Below are 13829 nucleotides of genomic sequence, written 5' to 3' on the forward strand. Positions count from 1 at the left end.
TTATGTGCCGTCGAGTTGGACCCGACTCATAGCGACCCCTCCTTGGGTTTCTGAGGCAGTATCACTATGGAAGTAGATTGCCCCATCTTCCTTCCGATAGGGATAAATATAGATCAATAGATAGATATAAAATAAAAGAGATCATGGTACAACAATCTTAGCTTAACTAAAATAAATAATAAAAAGGTTAAAAGAGCCCAGGATATTTAATGGATACCCAGACAACAGGAAAGTAGATTTTTAAAAGGAAGCAATATAATGTGAATGTAAATAGATGTTCAGAAAGTTGATTTGTTGATTCTAAAATTCAAGGTATTTCCTTTTGGCTACACAAGAAAGAGTTTTAATAAATCCCTTTGTATATATTCCTGAAAGGTAACTATTTTATAGGAAAATGGAAAGTTGGAAGAAAACCTGTTCCCTCATGTCTCGGTACTAGAATCATGCTTAAGATCTTGCCAAAATAATATCCTTCCAAGAGGTATGGCATTATGTGTGCACCCAATTAAAGCAATTTTTCTTTGCTTTGTTTCCTAACTTAAATTCAAATGACATATAAACTACCACTGAAAGGGGACAAAACAAAAAGTTCTCATTCTAAGCTTTAATGGATAACAACCTATGTATTAACCTTAAAAAATATTGCACTAAATTCTTTTTCTTGATTCCACTCAATAAGTATTTAATATTGGAATTTTAAAGGCACTGTAATATGCACCATAGTACTTATTAAGTGCCTCATTTTTCAATAAAATAGAATTTATGTTTCTTAAAAGCAAACTCAAAGACTTTAATAATCATATTAAGGGAGTGAGAAAATAAGGTACTGAAAAACATATAGATCAAACATTATATTTTTGAAGAAACTGATAGATCTCAACACTGAAATAATGATTATTGAACTGTTTACTATGTCCTAAGGTATTCATTATTTTCAGTATACTCGGCACACAATAACAACACACTTTAATAAGGAGCCCTGGTGGTGCAATGGTTAAGAGCTTAGCTGCTAACCTAAAGATTTGTGGTTCAAATCCACCAGTGGTTCTGTGGGAGAAAAGACCTAGTGATCTGCTCCTATTAAGAGTAAAGCCAAGAAACTCTATGAGCAGTTCTACTCTGTTTATTAAAGTCACCATGAGTCAGAATTGGCTCGATGACACATAACAACAACAACATTTACTACATTTAATTTAAACTTGTTTAAAAAAAAAGTCACCTGCCTTGACCCCCAGAACTGAAAATAGTTCATTTCTGGTAAAAGACATGGACTGCTGAATTGATTGTTTTTCCCATTTATCCAGAACTATGAATAACAGGGGAGCTCTGGTGGTATAGTGCCTAAAGCATCTGACTGCTAACCAGAAGGCTGGCAGTTCAAATCTGCCAGCCACTCCTCAGAAGGAAGACTGGGTAATCTACTTCAATAGTGATACTGCCTCACAAACCCAAGGAGGGGTATCTATGATTTGGATCTAACTCAATAGCAGTGAATTTGGTTTTTTTTTTTTTGTTTATGAATAGCAGAGTTACTTTTGAGTGTCCTATCACAGTACTTCTGAATCAGATATCATATTATACTACCTTCTTACAGATTCCAAAATCCTTACCTTCCACTGTCAATGACACAGTGTCTTGTGTGTCTTCAATCCCATACATGACATCACAGCGGTAGAGACCCACATCACTGGCACGCAGCTTGACCATGGTGAGTGAGGCATCACCCACATCTTCTGGATGGGTAGGCACAGACACTCTTCCTTTGTAACCCTGGCCAATCTTGATATTCCCATTTTGGGCTACTAGAACAGTTGTCTCCTTTAAATCCTTTCCACTCTTGTCAACTTCAATCTTAGACCATTTAATTCGAAGAAATTCACTGGTTGTGTTATAACTAGGTGGTAAGGTAGGCATGGTTGAAAAATGGCAAGGTAGGCTGACTTTTCCAGAGAGGGAGCCCTTAACAGGTGGAATTTTTTCCATTTTGACTAGAAGAAAGAGAAAAAAACAGATTAACAGTCTTATTGGAAAAAAAAAAAAACTTTGTGTATTAAATGTGTCAATGGACAAGAAACTCTTATAGTGATTTGGTTTATACTTTCAATATGTGAAACAATTAGAATAATTTTATACACAGTGAATAGCATTCAAAATGTTTTATAACAGGGATTAATAGTGTTCCTTTTATGTATTGAAACATATCTTCCATTTTAAAGTATTTGAAACTTAGTGTTTAACATGAACAAATTATGTGATAAAATAAATTAAGCATAATAAGGTAATCAAGGGCAGAAGGATAAAGAGTAGTTGAAAGGTGAAGATTATGTCGACAGGTAGATGATGAAAAACATTTAAGATAACTCCCACATTACCTTAGGGGAAATTTAAATAAATTCAAAGAAGGAAGTGAGAATTTTTATAAAAGTACTTCATTGGATTAGAGCTGGGATAAGTCTAATTAAAAGATTCTCTTTGGTCCTGGGTTTGAACAAAAGGCCTTCATTATAATGGAATATCCAGCTGTGATCACTTTGCCATGAAATTCTGTCTCTCAATTATCTTTTGAGGGAAAGCTGGCTACTGTTCACCCAGCCCTCCTAAAATATTTATCTGCAGAACATCTTTCTGTTTAAGCCCTTGAACTTTTAATGATTAAGTATACATTGACTACAATTCAACATCATTACATGTAAAAGAAAATATTCTTTCAGTCATAAGAACCCATCTGCCTGCCCCAGGGGCCTACTAATTAGGCTGAAAAGAAACATTTTGGTAATAAGAATATAAACTATTGTTAAAGCACAAGCAAATCTCACTTGATGAAAATATGGTCTGCAAGTTAATAGTAACCACTAGGTGGAGTATATAATAATTTTTAATTTAAAGAATGATGTGTATCTAACAGTGGGTGTTCATGGTTAAAGTTATTGCTAACACACATTCAATATGTAAATGCATCTGAAATGATATAGCTTCAATGTAGACACATGAATTCAGTTGCAGATAAATGATTTTGAAAATAGCAGGGAGATATTATAGAGATATTATGCTCTAAGAAAAAAAACTTTCTCTATTGCTAAAGATTGAAATTGAACTTAAAAAAGACTACCCTATAAAATCTTATATATAACACAAATAAATCCAAAATAATTAAAGTATTAATTATATCAACATATTTATTGTATCTACAGTTGTTGTTGTTGTTGTTGTTTGCCGTCGAGTCGGCCCCGACTCATAGCGACCCCTCCTTGGGTTTCCGAGGCAGTATCACTACGGAAGTAGGATTGCCCAACCTTCCTTCCGAGGAGTGGTTGGTGGGTTTGAACGGCCAGCCTTCTGGTGAGCAGTCAAGTGCCTTAGGCACTATGCTATCTACAGTAGAGATCACAAATTACTTCAAACTTATAGTGGTCATTTTTACAAAGTATTGTTTTAAAATCACATGGTTAATCTATATATAGTTTGTCCAAAACCAGACTGATAAATAATTTTTTAAAAAAGTAAAAGTAAACATGCTGTCTATTAGCTGTACTCAATTAATCTTTAAAATGTAACTGAGATTATTAGTATGCTAGGACATAAGATCAGAGGAATAATTCCATTTTCAATGGTCACTTTAGCTTACAAAATAAATTATCTTACTTAAAGCTTGACCTCAGAATGACACCGACCCAATCTATTACTAAGGATGCTCCACTGAAAGAGACACTCAAGATCATGGCTGGTCAGTGAAAGAACCTGGGCTAGAACATGTGTCTCTTTACAAATAATTGAATTCATTAGGTTTGATATTGATTGGGTTCTTCCCCTATTTCTAAATTAAATCTCATAAGAAGTCTTATGTTAGTTCCCTTTCAGAGTCCAACCACCCAGTTGCCATAGAGTCCATTCTGACACATGGTGATGCCAGTGTGTCAGGCTGTGTGTCAGAATAGAACTGTGCTCCCTAGGGTCATCAATGGCTAATTTCTCCCAAGGTGCCTCTGAGTAGACTCACACCTCCAGCCTTTCAATTAGCAACCAAGTGCATTAACTGTTTGCACTACCCAGGAATTCTTTTATTACTATCTGAAGTGAAACCTTTTAGAAATTTCATAAATTTGATCCAATTAAGAAGATAATGACAGCACAAAGATATCTTGAACTTTTTAGTTTATTTTTATTTTTTTTGCCAAGAATGAGAGTCCTTGGAAAGGAAAGAGTGAGGACTCTGTGGGCGAAAACCTCTTAATTTACATTCATCATATGCTCCATGAAATCTTTTTTTCTTGCTTCCTAAAGAATTAGATGATCTTCTCTACCATAAATAAAATATCACTTTGTTGATGGAGAATAAACAGCTTCACCATCACCTCAGTTATGGTATAAAGTATAAGACTTTATAAAGATGTTTACCTGTGTTTTACTGAGGATGCAAAGATACTCCACTGTGTGGATCATAACAAATTATGGATAACAAAGAATGGGGATTTTAGAGCACTTAATTGTGCTCATGAGGAACCTGTACCTAGACTCTGTTGTTCGAACAGAAAAAGGGGATACCGCATGTTTAAAATCAGGAAGGGTGTGCATCAGGATTGTATCTTTTATATCCATGTGTATTCAATCTGTATGCTGAGCAAATAATCCAAGAAGCTGGATGACATGAAGAAGAACAGGGCATCATGATTGAAGGAAGACTCATTAACAACCTGTGATATGCAGATGACCCAACCTTGCTTGTGGAATGTAAAGAGGACTTGAAGCACTTACTGATGAAGATCCAAGACTAATTCTTCAGTATGGATTATATCTCAACATAAAGAAAACAAAATTCCCACAGTGGACCAATAAGCAACATCACGATAAATGGAAAAAGATTGAAGTTGTCAGGGATTTAATTTTACTTGGATCTACAATCCACACCCATGGAAGCAGCAGTCAAAAAATTAGACATTGTCCAATATTGCACTGGACATATCTGCTGCAGAAGACCTCTTTCAAGTATGAAGAAGGAGGATGTCACTTTGAAGACTAAAATGTGCCTAACCCAAGCCACAGTATTTTTAATCACCTCATATGCATGTGAAAGCTGGATAAAGAACAATGAAGACCAAAGAAGAGTCGATGCCTTTGAATCATGGTATTGATGAAGAATACTGAAAACACCATGGACTGCCCAAAGAGCAAACAAATCTGTCCTGTAAGAAGTCCAGCCAGAATGCTCCTTGGAAGTGAGAATGGCCAGACTTTGTCTCACCTGCGTTAGTCATAAGATCAGAAGGGACCATTCCCTGGAGAAGGATATCATGCTTGGTAAAGTTGAGGGTCAGTAAAAAAGGGGAAGACCTTCAACAAGATGGATTGACACAGTGACTGCAACAATGGGCTCAAATATAGCAAGGATTGTGAGGATGGCACATGATCGGGCATTGTTTCGTTCTGTTGTCCATAAGGTCACTAGGAGTCAGAGTCGACTCTATGGACCTAACAATGAACAACATCTCTCCTTCAAAATGAGTAGAAGATAATTGATTTCTAATTCCTAAGGCATTTGACTGCAAACCAGAAGACTGGTGGTTCAAACCCACCAGCCACTCCTCAGAAGGAAGGTTGGCCAATCTACTTCCGTAGTGATACCGCCTCAGAAACCCAAGGAGGGGTCGCTATGAGTGGGATCCAACTCGATAACAGTGAATAACATTTATCACTAGATTATACTTTCTTTTCATAATTTTAGAATAATTTTATGTAGGGGAAGACATAAGATCCAGCCCTGTATATCAAATAGGGAGATTTCTGAATTTTAAGATAATGCTAAATAATTGTATGGTTATAAAAAGAGAACACTGGAACAAAATGACATCAAAAAGTAAATTTCCCAAGGGCTGTGTATTGTTCTGGATGTTTACAGATATAAGAACATTAAAAGCTTATTTATTTAATTAAATAAGCTTTTAACATTATTTAATTATATAAACTTTCTAATTATTTAAGTAAATAAGGTTAGATATAAATGCACAGTCCTGTAGAATCTAGTCTTAACAACAAGATTAACAAAGAGCTGTGTGGTCATATCTTTTGTGTATTAAATCTTGGGTCTTAATGCACTGGGTAAAAAGAACTAAGTTCAGTAAATCTAAATATTTTAAGAAAGATTTTTAGTAGTTCAGTGTATCATGTTTATAGACTATGCTAAAAAAAAAAAAAATCTGCTACCTGCAGGAACTTGCTTGAAACTCTGACAATGTGAGTAATAAAAATGAATCCTAACAAAAACTCACTGTTCCCACCAGATGGTTTTGGTCTAAATGAGTACAGTAAGGGAGAAAGATCTAAATAATGAATGATCAATTACCCTTCATTTTCTGTCAGTAAATTCTGCCAAGTAAAGATGATGTAAATTCCATCTGCACAATTTGACCAAACACACACACACATACAGAAACTATGGCCAAATAGATGTCAGATTGAGAATATGGGAATTTATCACTCTTTCAAATGGTGAATATCACTCTCGTTCATTCAATGATGCATGATTATGCATGCCTCCATTTCTTACCATTAGAGGAATAGTCAAGTAACTAGGCCTATGCTAGAGAATTACTGATCAGGACAGTTTGTAATCTAATATAACAGGAATTGTTAAAAAATAAAGAGCTCTTTATGTGTTAGCATAAAATCAATAATCAGTATACAGTGTTCATTCATTTTTGTCATTGACTTCTTGAGTTCCTTAAGATGAAAGCACTTGTGTTGATTCAATAGATTACTATTTGTATCCAACTATAGACTTGGCAAATTTGTTTTCTGAGAATCTTAAGTTTTCTACTTTGCCACTAATAAGAAAAAATAAAATTATTCTGAAATTAGCCTAAATTAATTACATCTCTTAATAGTAATCACGGATTCACAAAGAACTTGATTTTTGGAATGAGGCATAATATAGTAGTTAAGGGCATGGACCATGGAGTCTGACTGCCTGGGTTGAACTCCCAGCTCCATCACTAACTTGCTTTGTGATCTTGCATATTAGTTGTGCCACTAAGTCTCTTTTTGCTTTCCTCATCTGCAAAACAGGCATAACAGAAATATCCACCCCACTGGAAAGTTAAGATTATATAAATTTACTATGTAATATACTTAGAATTGGTCCTGGCACATAGAAATTATTTACTACTGTTAGCTATTATTACTATTTTAAAATATTATTGAGGCACTACCACGTAAGTGCTTTACCACCACTCCTCTATTGTTTTTGTGAGTTATTTCTTTGTTTTAAGTAGAAGGTCTAAATTTGTTTAACTGGAGGGATGTCTACCATGTCCCTCATTTTTCTCCCACTACTTTCTGTGTAATTCCCCTTCCATCATTGCCCACCAAAACCAACTCCTATCTCCACATCTCCTTTCAAAGTCCTCCCTCTTCACTGAATGTCATGGTCCTATCCTCTCTGTGATCTTCACCAGTGCTTAACTTCCTGAAGAAGTTCAAGAAGACAGCTCCTAGGCTGTTACCCAATGGACCCTATACTCTAATAACCATCTAGATTGCTTATGGAGACATTAATTTCTTTGCTCATTTCTTTATTCATTCACTTATTCACTCAACATATAAAATAATTAAGTGCTAAAAACGTGTCAAGCACTCTGCTAGAAGATAAAAAACAGGCCTCTTCCCGACCCGGCCCATTCTTTATACCATCATTCTGCTTTATTTTCATCAATCTGAAATTGCTTGGCTTGTTTATTTGTTTACATGTTTATTGTCTGTCTCCTATAACTACAAGATTAAATTTAATGAAAATTAGAACAATGTACAACTATGGTATTCTCAGATACCCAGAAGACAAAAGAGAGAGAGAAAGAAAGAAAGAAAGGGAGGGAGGAAGGGAATGAAGGGAAGGAGGAAAGAGTGAGACTTGAATTTGAGTGTGAAGGAATTATTTCGAGGTAGAACTGTAGAAAATAAGAGAAAGGAGGGATTTATATGTAAAAAACCAAGAATGAAAGTCTGGCATGAAATTACAAATTGTTTTAGAACATCTGAAGCATAGGCTGAGTGTGGGGAGGAAGTGGGAGCTGAGTCTGGACAGGTACACTAGGCGGAAGCCAGGTCACTAAACTCAGTGTTGTTACTTGATCTTTCTTCCAGTTCTTTGACATATCTCCTTGAATATATTAAACAATAAAATTCGAATAAAATTCACTAAACCAAAAAAATCAGACTCACTGACATCAAGTTGTTTCCGACTCATAGCGACCCTCATTGGGTTTCTGAGTCTGTAATCTTTATGGAAGTAGATTGACCAGTCTTCCTTCCATGGAGCAGCTGGTGGGTTTGAACCGCTGACTTTCTGGTTAGCAGTCAAGTCCCTTATCCGCTACACTACTAGAGCTCCTTAGAACACTCATTAGATTGATACAAAATTTAAAGCTAAGAAAAACAATACATACGTGTCCGACTACTCATATTAAAAAAAAAGAAAGACAAGTTGGGGTAAAGACTTGGTTGTCAGCCTTCTCTTTACTTTCTTGGCTCTTTTCAAACTCTAGACTCTTACATGTTTAATAATCTTTCTTTTTTTAGAGGAAAGTCTTTAAGTAATATTGAAGAAGATGGATTTTAAAATATTCTCAATGCCAAATATGAGCCTTTGCCCACGGGCAAAAAAAAAAGAAAGTAATCTGGGAAGTTACTTACCTTTTTATCATACGGTTCATTACTTTACTTATATAAAACCACTATTTTCAGCCAAATACTATTTAGCTGAAAATTTTCAGCATTGAATGGATGAAAATTATTCCTTAATTCTCAGTAATTTCCGATTGTCATTTCATCCCCTGGTACTCAACATTTGATTTCAAATAGCACCGATGGAGCTGTTACCACACTCACCTTTATGTAGTGCATGGGTTGCTATTAAGGTTGAGCACACCCATAAGATGCTTTTTATATTTATCAACATCTTGCCCTAGAAATGAAGAAAAATGCAAAGCAAGTTATAAACATTCAGGTTTGTGGCAAGCCATAAATCACATGTTATAAGTGCACTGTATATAATACAAGTACAAAAAGCAGCTTCTCTTGGATTATAAAAACAGGAGTAAACATGTAATGAGAAAATTGTTCCAACACTATAATTATTAGTTTGGATCTCACCTAATGCAGTAGTTACCAAGATAATTCCAGAACCCAGTTTGGGGACATATAACAATGTGGATATGTGGGACAACCACAGCTGAGTAGGCTGTAGGAAGAACAATACAGACCACAGCCTAAGTAACTGGAGACTAGGATCTGGCCCAAAGAGGGAGGGTGACCACAAAGTCTATTTAGAAACAGGAAACTGGTCATGAATGGAATAAGAGAAGATGGGAAACCAATAGAGGGAGATATTGAGAAGAAGGAATTTGTGTCAGTGGTGAAGAGGAACACATTGGTGATTCATGCACATGGTATAAAAACAGAGAGTAAGGATCTCAGCAGGATTTTTAAAGCACAGATTTGATTTAGTTTCTAGGTGGCTGCAGAAACAAAATAAATGTATTATAAGGAGCTGTTAATTACAAAAGAGACCAATGCTAGCCATGAGTTTTGAAAGCAGTTGCAGCAGTTCTAAAGTCTCAAGGACAAAGAATGAAAGAAAATACCCTGTCCTGAGAGTCATGAAACCCTGCCCTTGGCTATGCTATTAACTTACTTGTGACTTTGGGCAAGGCATTTAACAATTTGAGTCTCAGACTAGTCCCTTTCAACTCAAATTTCTAAGAAGCTATGGTTATGGAGAGAAAAAATACCAGTGTTGGAGACCATCTAGAAATCAAAGAGCCAACTTCAGAAGAACTGCAGAAGATATTTGTTCTCCACAGTTGTGTCCTTCTCAGCTACACTTAGAACTCTTCCATAACAGCCATTGTTGATTGGCAACCCAGTAACCATTCCTCTCTCCTTCCTAATGAAACTGTGATTCTATTGCAGTATTTTCCCCCCTTCACATGGTCATATGTTCTCGAAAAGTCTGGGTTCAACCCCGGTTTAAAAGGATGATACTGATTATCCTAATTACAGTAGTCCCATTCCCTTTGCCAGTGACTTGTTTCTGAATGAGCATGTGACTCAATTTTGGCCGATGAGATGTGAAGGATCTATACTGGGGTGCCCCTGGGAAAGGTATTCATCTTAAGAAAAGAAAAATGAGAGAGATGGTTGTTTTTCTCCACTAGACATTGTCATGATACCATTTTTTCCCTAAAAGTGTTGTAGCTGTCTTGCATATATGAGTGTATAAGAAACCTCTGTCAGTGAAGCTGAGAGAGAATCAGGAGAGACAAGACTTAAGTCCTCAGGAGTCACCTAGAGTGGCCCTACCTTTGGATTTATTTTTATGTGAGATAATATATTGTTTTTTGTTTAAACTCAGTTAAATGAAGACTTTTTGTTACTTGCAGTTGAAAGTATCCTGTCACGTAATTGATGCCCTGAATAACTTCCTTACACCTTCTTCATAAAACTTTTAAATTCTGTATTATGTAGGAAATCTAGATTGAATATATATATATAATACATATTTGTTGTTGTTGTTGTTGTTGTTATGTGCCGTCGAGTCGGCCCCGACTCATAGCGACCCCTCCTTGGGTTTCCGAGGCAGTATCACTACGGAAGTAGGATTGCCCAACCTTCCTTCCGAGGAGTGGCTGGTGGGTTTGAACCACAGCCTTCTGGTTAGCAGTCAAGTGCTTTAGCCACTATGCTACCAGAGCTCCTTATATACATATATATAGATATATATGCGCTATAAGAATCCAAGTCTAATTCATGCTTAAGTTCAGTTTCATAGTATATGACAGCTATTCATTTCTCTGTAATATTGTTCTGCATTTGATTTCTTTATTTCATATATGTAGAAAGATGTTAGAACAAATTATAAAATATTTAATTCTAGGTATTTCCTGAAAGACCCTTTTATAACCTAATACGTGCATATCACATATTTCACTTTGAGGCCATGTGACAACTCACACTGAAAATTATATGGTTGATAACCCTAAATTAACCTTGATAATTATGTTTATTATTTATTGGATTACTGGGATATGCTAATAGACTTAGTTAAACACTAATTGGGAAATTCCAAATAGTTCTGTTTCTGAATTTCTCATAAGATACAAGCAAGAAAACAATACACATCTATATCTAAATGCCATTAAAATATTCCAAGGAAAAATAACTGTATCAATTTCACATACTTTCTATAAAGTTTATATTATTAATATCCTATGAATATTAACTGACTCTGAATAAGAAATCTTTCATTGTAAATAATAATTTCCTATCTCCTTCAAGAAAAAATTGTTCTCAGTTTTATTGTTTTCTCCAAGGAAACCTTTAAAGCATAGTCTTTAAAGCCTGGGCTGTGCTGTCAAGTAGCCCTGAATTCAAGTTCTACATCCTCCATTTATAGTTTGTGACTCTCATAAGTAACTAACTCTCCCTAATCACATTTTTGTGACTATTTAATACTGAGAATTAGTATTTAACCATTGGTGTTATTGTTAGAGTTGATTAAAATAATGCATATAAAGTATAGCTCAGTGTCAAAGTGTATTCAATATTCAAATTTTATTACCAAAATTACTAATTCAGGCTTTCAATAGGTATTCTCTTTCTGATTTCTCATCACTAATCATAAAAGCAAAAGAATTGACAGCTCTTGGATCTGAAAATTGTAACCTGGGCTACCACCCTAGTAGCAGTGTACAACTTTATTGCTGACAATAAATTGTCCTTTAACTTGTTGCTATGTACTCTATCTCACTAATTTTGAATATATTTTATCTCCTCTATAGAACAGCAGGCTTCTGGAAGGCAGAATTGGCCTCTTAATACATTTACTCATTCTCACAATGTTTCCACAGTGTCGGGCTCAAAACAGCCCCCAGGGGAAAGTTTGTAGACCAAATGAACAACCAATGTCTCTACGTTCTATTCAGAATCGTACTTTAAAGTGGCAGGGCCAACCACCATTTGTGAATATGGCCATGTAAGCTAATTAACACTTGCAACACATTGTAATTAATGCAATTGAATACTTAACATGAATCCATAGTGTTTGATATTTGCCAACATCTAGAGTGTCAGATCACTTAACAAAACCAGAGGTGACTGTGGGATTCTGATGGGGAACGTGGTTTTCTAAATTCTAACCGCCTATCCAAGATTCAAAAGTCTAACTCTTCGAACCATACCTCATCCTTATAACAGTGTTTTTGTTTGTTTCTGGGGAGGGAAAAACTGTACTTCATTTATTCAGGCATAACACGTGTACAGGTACTCATTACAACATCTGCTTAGAAGGCGTCTTACTGCATATATGTCCGTGGTCTCAAAAGGTTTTGGTTTTGTTTTTTAAGGGAAAACAGCTCTCCTTTTTCTTATTTCTCCCTAGTGGTTTTAAAGACTCCAACCCCAGACTTTTGCAGCACTGGACCAAATGTGGGATCCAGGCAGGTGAGGCGTAGGACATGGCTCTAGGTGCAGGCTCTTGGGCTTTGTCTGGTGGGCAAGCAGTGGCAGTGCGTGTGATGACAGACAGCAACAGCAGCACACAACTATTGGGCAGTCAGGCAGAAGAGCAGGCAGGGCACGGCACACTCTGCTCCCTCAGAGCTCACTTCCTATTGCTCCACTCCTGCTGCCACTGCCGCTGCCAGTTTCTCTGGCCTGGCCCAGCAGCTTCAGCAGCTCTAGCAGTGGCAGTGGCAGCAGTAGAAAAGAAGATGATGGGAAGCTGGCTCCCATAAGGTTTCAATATGGTGTCTGCATAATGTCCAAATCACATAACGTCCTATTTCACAGAATATATAGTGGATGTTAAGAGCTCTGGTGGCGAAGTGCCTAAGGCATTTGACTGCTAACCAGAAGGTTGGTGGTTCAAACGCACCAGCCACAGCCATTCCTCGGAAGGAAGACTGGGCAATCTACTTCTATATAGATACCACCTTGGAAACCCAAGGAGGGGTCACTATGAGTCGGTACCTTCTCAACAACGAGTTTTTTTTTTTTTTTTTGGTTTTATAGTGGATGTTACATAATACATAGGAGCTCTGCTGGCACACTGCCTAAGCCATTTGAATGCTAACCAGAAGGCTGGCAGTTCAAACCCACCAGCAACTCCTTGGAAGGAAGATGAAAAATCCATTACTATAAAACGTTTACAGCCTTGGAAATCCAATGGGGGTCTCTATGAGTCAGAATCCAGTTGATGGCAGTGAGTTTTTTGGTAAGTAATTCATACATGTACTCATTGTTGCCCCTAAGATTAGTCTAGACAAGGAAGGCAGTGCATTAAAAATACAAGCGAGAGATCAATCAGGTTTGCATAAACATGTCTGACCAAGTTGCCAACATTTAAAATTTGGAAGAGTTCACAATAAATCCCAGATCTGTGACTTCTCTTAAAAAATCAGAAGATGTGGCAACATTAGATCCATATTCCAGTTGGTAAGTCATCAGTATCAACCAAGCAGCAGACTCTCCCTTTAACCCTGTGCCCTCTGCACCACTGCCCTGCTTAGTCTCTCTTCCATTTCCACTCCATGCCTGGTACTTACAAATACCTGAGTTTGCAACTCTTGAATGAAAGGATAGTTTGTCATTGAGTGGCTCAAAGTCTAAGCACTAGGCTGCTATCTGAAAGGCTGTGGTATTGAATCCCTCCATCAGAAAAAAAAGTCTGACAATCTACTTCTGAAAGATCACAGTCATGGAAAACCCTATGGAATGTAATTCTACTCTGACACACATGGGTCTTCATGAGTTGGAATAGATTTGATGACCATTGGTTTGAT

At 36.5% G+C, this 13829-nt stretch overlaps 1 protein-coding gene across 1 annotated transcript in view; it reads right to left on the reverse strand.

Moving 5' to 3' along the window:
- Positions 1–8947, reverse strand: part of VCAN (versican) — a 127215-nt gene extending 118268 nt beyond the window's left edge. Inside the window, exons 1-2 of the mRNA XM_007950544.1 lie at positions 8878–8947; positions 1611–1988 (exon numbers count right to left, since the gene is read on the reverse strand). Coding sequence (XP_007948735.1) covers positions 1611–1988; positions 8878–8947 — 448 coding nt within the window. The remainder of the gene's footprint in view (positions 1–1610; positions 1989–8877) is intronic.
- Between the last annotated feature and the right edge of the window lie 4882 nt (positions 8948–13829).

The sequence above is a fragment of the Orycteropus afer genome, unplaced genomic scaffold (assembly GCF_000298275.1).
Source record: "Orycteropus afer afer isolate SDZICR_OR568_19922 unplaced genomic scaffold, OryAfe1.0 scaffold00276, whole genome shotgun sequence".
Taxonomy (NCBI): Eukaryota; Metazoa; Chordata; class Mammalia; order Tubulidentata; family Orycteropodidae; genus Orycteropus; species Orycteropus afer.